This window comes from Condylostylus longicornis, unplaced genomic scaffold, assembly GCF_029603195.1.
Source record: "Condylostylus longicornis isolate FDR11 unplaced genomic scaffold, ASM2960319v2 ptg000100l, whole genome shotgun sequence".
In the NCBI taxonomy this organism is placed as follows: domain Eukaryota; kingdom Metazoa; phylum Arthropoda; class Insecta; order Diptera; family Dolichopodidae; genus Condylostylus; species Condylostylus longicornis.
The window spans coordinates 2,773,500-2,784,580 of record NW_026578068.1 but is presented as its reverse complement, the minus strand read 5'-3'; the positions used below and the strand labels follow the sequence as shown (position 1 = coordinate 2,784,580).

At 27.4% G+C, this 11,081-nt stretch overlaps 1 protein-coding gene across 1 annotated transcript; it reads right to left on the bottom strand.

Annotated features, from left to right (window-relative positions):
- Positions 1-5,984, bottom strand: LOC129614094 (glutamate receptor ionotropic, NMDA 2B-like). Its single transcript, XM_055528487.1, is given in 13 exon segments — positions 1-528; positions 602-703; positions 799-1,306; positions 1,373-1,524; positions 1,778-1,930; positions 2,140-2,429; positions 2,499-2,723; positions 2,725-3,090; positions 3,152-3,302; positions 3,367-4,003; positions 4,085-4,142; positions 4,345-4,418; positions 5,491-5,984. Coding segments are annotated over 13 exon segments (3,093 nt in total). The 5' UTR covers positions 5,825-5,984; the 3' UTR covers positions 1-485.
- Positions 5,985-11,081: the final 5,097 nt, after the last annotated feature.

Below are 11,081 nucleotides of genomic sequence, written 5' to 3'. Positions count from 1 at the left end.
AAAAATGTTTCTGTAGGTTTCATACAACTTCTTTTCAAAAAGAGGGTTGGTTTTGTATAAATAAGAATAAATATTAGAATTGCAAATTTTTGACCATGGGGTGACATGAACGATTAATTTACATCCAGTTCTACGAATTTGTGATACTCAAACAGATATTCAAAGTTTCAAAATAAAATTTTTCTTTAGATTTCATGGTCATTAATTCATAAGAAGGTCTCATAATTTGAATAAAATTTAAATAAAAAATTAACTTTTTTAAATTTAAATTATGTTGTATTACGATTATAAGTAAACTTATTAAATCTTATGAAAATCTCCTTCTTTAATGCCACATATACCATGCTATTAGTCTAAAAAATTGTCATTATTATTTCTTGTTATAATCTGAATTTTAAACTTTATCATGAATGCAATTAATTTTCATTTTATAAATTCATTATGAAAAATTTATTATCTTTTCATTATTTCATTTATAATGAAATTTAAAGGACTGTTTCCATTTCAGCTATCTCTGTTTTATAGGACCTAAATGATTTAAATATAGAAAATTTTTATAATAATGAATTAAATATAAAGTATTTTTCTCCCAACATCTTACCATCTATATAAATCCTGTGCACTACCGCCTAAACTTAAATTTCCAAGTAATGGTGGTCTATCTTTCATATTATTACTTAGTAAATCAGAAGCCGATGCTAGTCTAATCATAAAAAACATTCAAAAAAAAAACAAAACAAATAAAATTATTTTAAAAATTAAATTTTTATTCAAAATAAAAAATTTTTGAATTCATACTTAATTTGTGGCGGTTTTATACCATGTTTTTCCAATGAACTTTCAAGTTGTCTTATTCGTAATCTTGCCATATCTAATTCATGACGAACTTTCCATAAATGTGTATCACAAATTGGATCTTGGCATCGATGATTTCTTAATACCTCTTGTGCCTCATAAACAGCACCACGAAATGTTAATGATTTTCCCATTGAAAGTGATATAAGAGCACAACAACCACCACGATCTGATTTAGCTAAACGTGCTCTAAAATATTTAAAATATATGTGTTCTAATAATAGAAGTAAAGCTGCAAGTAATATGCCAGCCATTAAAAGAAGAAAAGCTGATAAGAATTGTTCCAAAGCTAAAGGATCTGATGTTTTATGTTCTTGTCTACCTTGACGACATGTTCCAGTCATCCAATAACGTCTTAAACGTTCCAAATCACCATTTGCACGAAATTCTAATAAACGTTTATTAAACATTTCAACATATTTTGAATTACGACTGAATGCTAAACCGTATCCTATAGTGTGAAAAATTTTTATTTAATCATTATAAATCAAATTGTATTTTATGCAATTTTTATTACCGGTCATAGCATACCAACTGCCAACAGTTAATAATCGACAATCTTCATCTTGGGCAACCAAATAATCAAGAACAGTTCCATCATAAATGAAAGCATCCATTTTTCCACTTAAAACATCTGCAACACCTTCAGCAACACTACTTTTGTTGAAACTGTATAAATTTCAGTAAAATTTCAAAAAAATTTATTAATATTGAAAATTTTAATAGAAATTTCATGCATTTGTATAATATTTTACTGATAGTATTGAAAACGCTTCTAAAACACTACCAGTATAAAAATACTATATAATAAAGTATAACAATATATAGAGAAATAATTGATTGAGAAAACTTTGTGTAATAAAGTGAGTATGCAAAAAGAAAGTACACAACACCAATTATTCGAATTTAAAATTTAACCTACTCTTTCATATAATAATGCATTTCTTTAAAATATTTAGCAATTGTTGAATCTGTGTGACTCCATGGAATTGTTCCAAATTTAAAACTTGGTTTATGAGAGAACGGACGTGTAAGACGAGTATCATCCAACCCAGTGAATTCATGAAATTCTTCCCTATGTGTACATAAGTATAAATAAAATAAATTCAAAAATAATTGATTTTGCATTAAACTCATTTGTCATGAATTTTTTAAAACAAAAAATTTTTTTTTTCTAATACATTGACAAGTGACAAATGAGTTGAAGCAATTATAAAGAATTTAATTTTGGAATTTAAAATTTTTTTTGGTACAACAATATTTTTCGAAATATTTCAATGTTACCGAGTTATCATGAAAGCTGCTAAATTAGCAGTGTATATGGCTAAAAATACTACAGCAAATAGAGCCCAAACATTAGTCATAAATCTCGCTGTAAAGCCGCGTGGTGAATCAACATGAACAGCCGCCTGAAAAAGAACTGCCCAAACCAGCCAATAAGTTCGAAATAGTGAAAATCTATATGGAATCGCCGATCCGGTCTGCAGTGATAATTGCATATCAAATCCACTTGGAGATAACCATTCAAAAAGAAATATTATAAATGTAGCCGCTTGAATTGCAACTATGCCAACCTAGAAGAAATGAATATACATATGTGGAATGGAACAAATTTTTAATCTTAAAACAGTTTATTTATTTACCAACATCCAAGATGCTGTATCAAATGGTTCTAAGAATGCTGTAGGTGAAATAATTCCTGTACGTTTAGCAACAACAATTGCAATACCAGTTTCCATAAACGGTTCACTAAAATCAACTACAGCTTCACGTTCCGCATTTATCATTAATGATGTTAGAACCATATCAGTTTTACGATTAACTAATTCAGCAATTAAACCATTCCATTTACCATTCTCTAAAGTACCCCCATTTTCCATCTTCAACTCGAACCAATTCGTATGTAAAGCCTAATTCTTCAGCAAATTTTTCAAGTAAATCAATACAAAAACCACTGCAGCATTGGAAAAACGATTCATTGCGATGGGCTTGTGCTGGATCAATTAATTCCATTTCACGTTCTGATGCAACTCTGCATAAAACACCACGATCCATTAAACATTTTCCACTAACCGGATCTGCTGGTGATAAATTTATATAAGGTGCTTCTTCAAGAAATGTTATTTTTAAGTGGAATTTTTCTGGTACTCCTTGAGGGGGAGCATGTGAATTGCCTGGCCAAGCAATATCACGAATATCTAGTTTTTGTGTTTCCCATGATTTCCATACGCCAATCTGTAATAGAGATTCAAATTTAGTTTTCTTTTTACAGGATTATAAAATTGCATATATTTACTTCTTCCCACACTAAACTTTTACTTGTTGCACTAGGTCTTAAATTCATAATTTTAAGTTCCGAATTTTTCAAATCGCCATCAGTGTTAAATTCAATATTAGGTTTGTTACCATCAACTTCAAATGAAACATTTCGTAAATATTTAAAGAATCTGCAAAATAAGGAAAAAATTCAAATTTTTTGATTGAATATCGAATTAATCGAAAAAATTTTACACTTCTCCGTTATCCCAATGTCCTTTTCCTTGATCTTCACATGATAATTGTGATGTATCTAAATTTTTATCTTTATTTAATTTATCATTTAAAAATGTTTCCACACCATATGCATAAATTTTTATTGCATTTGATAGTTCACTCATCATTGCTGGGCTACTTGTATCGAAATGGACTCCTAACATTCCAACATGAAATTGTGAATGTGCATCACGTTTCTCAATAACTGATTGTGTTACAACCCATACATAATTTTCTCCGGTTAACTTCAAATCTTCAGCTGCTCTAAGTATATCGATTGCTTCGCGATGTGTTGCATATAAAAGCATAACTCTTGCTTCACTATTTACCAATTCAACTAAATCAGTTGGTTTTGTTACGACTATTGAGTTGAGTATTGTAAATTTAAAATGATCCATCTCAGCGACACGCTCACGAACAGCTTGAACAAAATCATCATGCCCAGCTATTTGTGATGTGACCACCGAAAACTGATGCCATTTATATCGTTCTAAAATGCTCAACATTGCAGCACTTTGATGTTCAATACTTGGAGCTAACTGAAGCTGAAGTGTAGATTGTGATGCTCGACGTTCTAAACCAGAATTATCAGCATTCCAAGATATCACAGGAATACCTATTTTTTTATTATATAAAATATTTAATATTACATACATACGTCAATAGGAATAGATGATTTTGGCAAACTTATATTTACCTAAATATCCAGCAAGTTGAAGAAAATATTGAGCAGATGCTGTACTATGGCCATATTGCTTATTTATAAAGTAGAAAAAAAGGTTTTTAATTCAGACAATTAAAGTATTTTTATGGTTATGAACAAAAACTGACTAAGTTGAGTCTTGATTTTGTTAATTTAAAAATTAAATATTAAACTTAATCATTTCGGAGCAAGAATTTTAACTTAGTAAGTTTTTGTCTTGAAATCACTGTAAAATTATCTAAATTAAAATTCACCTCGTTATTCATCATATACAAAATGGCAGATATATTAGCTCGCAGAAAGTCTGTACATAGCGTATTTAAAATAGCTGAAATAACAAAATGAGAACGTTTACGTTAAACTAAAATATTAATATTATTTGAATTAATATTAATTGAATAATATTTAAAATTTTCATATTACAATCATAGGGCACTGGCTTGGTTACTAACCAGGGCAGGGATCATAGAATTAATAATATGAAGAAATTTTCATTTCTTTTACACTGAAAATTTACTTCAAATATTCAAATACCTCAAAAAGGCGTTGCCATCAGTAGAATCAACCAACTGCAAGGAATCAGTCAAAAACTGTCAAGATATTGATTGCCGATTTATTTTTCTGCACAAAATTTAATTTTTTGTTCTAATTATTGTTGTGTTATTAAGTTTTGATTCCCAGAAATATTAAAGAATTTATAAAGAATAATTATTTGCATGTTTGATACTATAGAAATTAATAAAAAAATCAATATAAAATCGATTTCAGTTAGTGACATATGCACATTCGGTCTTTTGTAAAAAAGTAGCGCAAAGAAATTATTGCAGAATTATGTATAGATAAAGTAAACAAAAGTAGACAAAAAGTACGCCAAAATTCACAACCAAAATAACAGCCAGAATTTTAACATTCCACCTTCGGAGGCTTGTAGCCGCAAAACTGAATACAGTTCAGGATGATTAGCATATTTTAAAAGAACAACTTTTGGAGCACAATGTTTCAAACGAAGACAATTTATAACTTTCTTTTATATAATACTACCGTATAGAGGGTTTCCAAAGACCAAACTTTCAGAAAAAAGAATTTGAAGAAAACCTTGCATCCTCATTAAGAGCAGCTAAATTAAAAAACCAACTAGAGCAACTGGCTTCTATAAAGGAGTTATAATTCGTAAATGAGATGAAAATGTTTATAAAATAATGTTACGCTTATAAAATAGGATTTGAAATTGTAATTGATTCTTGAATTTAAATCGTACAGAAATCTCCATCGATATGCAAATAGTGAAAAGATCTTATATATCGTTTATTTTATATATCGTTTTTACCTTTATTAAGGTTTACTAATTAGTTAATTAGTATTTTTAAGTCAATTAGTATTTATAAAATTTGATAACTTACCAGTTGGACTTGGTGTTAATGACATCATATCAAAATGAATTTGAGATGCTTGAAATGTATATTCATTTAAAAAATTCAATTTTGTTCCTTTGACTTTTTGTAAACTATTTACAGCTGAATTGATGGCACGTAAATAATCTCTTTTACCAAAATTTGTATGTGGTAAAATAAGACCAATATTTAATTCTTTATGACCACTTGATCTTTCACCATGTGATTGCCTTGATTTAAATGATGTTGCAACATTACCATTTGGTATACGTTGGCCACGATCAGCCAATATTATTGTTACCAATAGTAATGAATTTAATAAAATTAATTTTAATTTTTTCATTTTTTTTTTTTGTTGTTTTATTTTTTGAATAAAATAATTATTTTTTTAGAAACCTTTTTAGCATAAATATTTTTTTGTTTGTATACACAAAATTTATATTTTCGACATTAATAAATAAATAGCTCTATGCATTGTGTTCAACAATTCCTTTTATGTATAAATGAAACTGTAAGTAAACAAGAGGAAAATTAATATGAAACCAGATGATTTTGAAAAGCTTCTCTATAGATAAAATTATAACAACAAAATATATGCAAAGAGAAAAGAATTCTGTATAGAAATTTTCTTATTTTTTTGATTTTTTTTATTGATATTTCAAAAGTAATTGTTCTATACAAATGTAAAATTTAAAATTGTCATCTTTTATCATTATTTTTTGGATTTTTCACAAATTATTTATAAATTTTCTTTATTAGTAAATTCACTCTTTTATTTTCAAAAATTATTTATTCTTATTCTTCATAAAATTTTTTCAGACTTTCACTTTCATTTTGTAATTCACATATTTTCATTGTTGTTATGTAAATTATTTTAATTAAATTTCAAGATTAAAATTGATCTTAATCCAAACACTTTATGAATTTTAAGAATTTTTATTTTATATTAATTAATTTTTAAAATTATTTCTAATATTTAGAAGAGAAATTTAAAAATTTTATAAATATTTTATAATGAAAAAATATGATTACACGTCCACACCCTATAGTATAGAAAAAGGATGTTATAGAAAAAATTTTTTTTGAAGTATCCGATTTCACTTTTTTTATTGTTTTTTTTCTTGTTCTTTTCTTTTTATCCAAAATCAAAGCTTCAAAGCTTTTATGAATGGACCATATAAATAGGGCGCATGTTTTAAATATGTAAACAAATAAGAACACGTGCTGAATTTTTGAAAACAATACATTGATTAGAAAGAGATGTAAATAGAAAAAAAGAAAAGAAAAAGAAAGTGAAAACATAAATAAAATTCATAATATAAGAAAGAACTTTTTTAAAAATTGAGTTAGGTACATATTTTATTAAGAAGACAATAACATTATGTATGTAAGTATATTTGTATGTATATATAGTACATATATGTATTGTATGTATGAATGTATTTGAATGTCAAAATATGAAGTGATAATTTGACATTAAATAATGTTGTATGCATATAATATGTATGCATATTATTATGTATGTATGTACATATTTTGCTTACGGATTTTGTGGTACGTAGGTAAACTTATAGGTGGCTGCATATTTGTATACAACTACGTATTTTTAAGGTTAAATTCTTTTATTTTTATAATACAGATTCCAAATTTCTTACATTTTAAGTGTTTTAAAAAACGGAGTAAAATAATTTATGCTTTATTTATTTTTGTCAACAAGTAAAAATTTGAAGGTTCGTAAGTGAGTATACGTGAGCTGTCAAATATTTATATTAAAATTTTTGGATAATAATGCTCCGTTGCTTTCCCTCTATCTTTAATACAGTAAAATCTCCAAACATTTTCATCTCTATATAGCGAGAACATCTTCATAATTTAAAAATAAAATCTTACCGCTCTTAAGTTGTCTCGCATGTTTTTCCAAAGAGAAATGTCTTAAAAGAGACTACCCCCCATTTTCCTATGATGTATATTAAAACGTATTCCTTACAATTTGTTAGATTTGTAGATTTGTATAACGAGTCTACAAATCTACGGGTGTTTGATCTATTGTGCACACCCCCTTGAGTTCGGGGCATGCCCTATAACACAAATTCTTTACATTAAAAATTCTTTATAATATAGACCCTTAAAAAAATTTACTTTCGCTATTTAATTTCTTTCACCATTTAATTTGAAAAAAAAGTTCAAAAAACTTTTTAAGTCATAACTCATGTCGCTAACAGGCAAGTTAGAGTAAGTGAATGTAAAAAGCAAATTAATTTTGGAGGAGATTAAATTTTTTTTTTATTTTAAAAACCAAATAATATTTGCTATAGCAAGATGATTTCAATATGAGTATTTCAACGTGACTACCTTTTTTCTGCTCTTGAGTCACACCATAAGGGGTGACTGTATATCAGTGATGAGCAACAAGCTCATTAATTTGTCAATCATGAGCAACCGACTGATGTTTTTTTGCGGTCCGACAAATTTTTTTTTGCGACTTAAAAAAAAATTACGTTTGTTTCCCTTATTTACTTATTTTTTAAAGAAAAAATTTCCCAACGACAATATTTTTTTTTGGTTAAATGTTGGCTTTTCGCAGTATGCTCAATGCGTACTCAGATCTTTGCATCCCCATGTGATGTAGGTCCAGAAAATATAGAAGATAAATTTCAAATGAAGCCTATTGAATTGCAATGTAAAAGCGACCTTAAAAATAAATTTCGAAAAGTTAGTCTCATCGATTTTTATAAATTTGCGAACAGCTTTTTTCAAAAATGAAAATTATCAAAAACTCAGCTCAAAATCGACTGAATGATGAAAGGTTGGAAAGCTGTTTACGTGTCGCAGTTTCTAATACACCCGCAAATATTTCCAAACTTACCGACAAGAAGCAGTGTCAAATTTCTCATTAAAACTTTTAATACTAAATTTTTTTCTTTCTTATTATAATTTTTCAATCACTATTTTTATAATAATATGTTTAAGTTTAAGAAAATAATTATAATATCTAAGATACATTCAATAAACATTTAAAAATAACTACAAAATACCTTGAAATTACTTATTACCGAAATTAAACTTACTTATTACTGAAACTAGAAAATAAATCTGCTATAACTGCGGCCCGGGAACCGATTGCTTTTTCTCATTTAGCCCAATTTAATAAAAGGTTGCTCATCACTGCTGCATATTATACGAAAGCACAAAAATACGGCATGCTGCTTGATTGATTTTTTTTGTTCAACAAGTAAAAAAGAAAATTAGTGATTTTTATGATGCTCTCATAGTATACACTTTTTAAGAAGATAAAAAATATTTCAAGATAATGTACACAAAAATTTTAATTTTTAACATAATTTTCGATTTTTTACAAGAATTTCCACATCATATGATTCCACATCAGATAATAAAATTGCGAACAGCCTACCTTATTGCTCTAACACCCAATGTTTTTGTTTTTTTTTTAATAAAGAGTTTTGTGTATTAAAGCTTACAAATCCTTTATATTAAAATATTTCCTAAAGTACATACAAAGATAATATGAAAAGGAAGATAAGAGTTTGAAATTTAGGAAATTCTTATGTAAACTTGAAGGTCAACTTAAATAAATTAAAATAAAATTAATGTTTTTAATTTTTTGGCATGTGCTCTTAATTTCAACATTTTTGTATATTTTATATTCATATATTCGCAGAAAAAAAAATGAAATTATCATCGTGGATTTAAAAATTAACTACACGTGTTTATGTAAAATAATTATAAAAAATAATCGTCTACAATAAATTAGGGAATTTCAAGTATTATGAGAGAAAAAAAAGTTTTTTATTTTATTTTTGCATTGCAAATCCTTGATAAAAATTAAATTTGTCAAAAAAGTGAAAGAGATGAATGTAGAGTACGAGTAAATTAATTTTATTTTTTATTATTTTTTTTTATTTAGTAATTTTATTTGTTTTGCACTGTGTTTGATTCGCATATGTGGAAAACATTTTTATCCTTAAACATTCTTCATTTTTCTTTTTTTGTAACATAAAAAGGAAAACTGTGAAATATTATGAAACAAATCATGTAAAACATATCAAGAATAAATTAAAAAAATTACTGGAATCCATAAAAAAAAAGCAAGTAAAACTTTTGTAACATTTTTTGTATATATTTTTCATTTTGAGGCATGTGGTTAAATTATACAAAAAATTATTCACCCATGTAAATGCGTCCATATAATGAATCATCCGCACGGAGGGGAGGTGTGTGAAAACTCATGATTACGTAGGTGGGCACCAATAACAAAAAGGTAGATAAAATTGACTTTATATATACACATATTTCTGCGAAAGAAATCTAAAATTTAATTTTTTATATAGGTAGATGCGACACGAGTCTGTCTGTGTTAATTGAAATCATATGCGTATACAAATCATACAATGAATGTTGTAACAAAGCAAAGCATATATTCATACATACATATAAGGTGTTTTAATTATAATAATGAAATTCTATGCGATTGTACTGAATAAATTATCACATGTGTATTTAGTTCATATAAAATACACGTAAATTTTAACCACATCGCATAAGTGAGGGTACGTAAATTTGCAAAATATTAGCAAGTCACAATAATACTGATTAAACATTGACAATAATTTTTATAATAAAGTGTTTTGTTATTTGAATTGCGTATTCTGAAGTCTTCAAATATGTATACTGTGCATTAATCAATTAATCAAAGTTTTATAATTAACTTCCCGATATAGGGTTCGATTAATGTTGGTTAAATTATTATACATGACTTTTTTTAATCTCTCTAAATTGTATATAACTTTATGTATATAGGGTGACTTGATAATATTCTTGAAGTAGGGTGATAGAATAGGGTGGTAAGGATTAGGAACGCGAACATACAGCTTAACCCAATCAATTGAAAACCTCACCTGCACGTGGTGCTCCCTGCTGTAACAAACGAGGCTCTGCCGACTCAGCTCAATAAAAATTAACTTACTATAGATAATTCACAAGAAGAAGCTCAAAACGATCGAATTAACGGTAACGGACCCAGGCAACGAAAAAGGACTTATGATTTTAGGAAAGACGATTTGGAAATTGGATAATTGATGGCAAAAATATCGTCAAATATATTAAGGGACACAGACTTAGATAGGCAGAACACGTATCTCGAATGCCAGGGCTTCGAGCGCAGAAAAGAATTCTAGACGCAAGACCATACAACACTAGGGCAAGAGGCAGGCCTCGATGGTATAGAGACTAATTGTAGAAGAATTGGGGTCCATGAGGTTTCAAAGTTAGTCTTTCTCAAAACCGTTCATTCTTATATTTTTATTTATAATCACGTATAGAGTCTAGGTTAATCTGTATAAAAAATTTAATAAATTTATAAAGATAGGCAGTCAAAGTGTAATAGTTCTAATGAACGAAGTTTTTTACAAAAAATATGTTAACAATATTGCGTTCGAGATATTTATCAACTGGTATGTGGCGAGTCTTTATTTCGTGACTGTAGAAAAGAAGATGCTAATAGATGGATATTGTCTAAAGGATAGACTATTAACAAATGTCTAGAAGATACATAAATATAAAGCTAATATAAATAATAAATA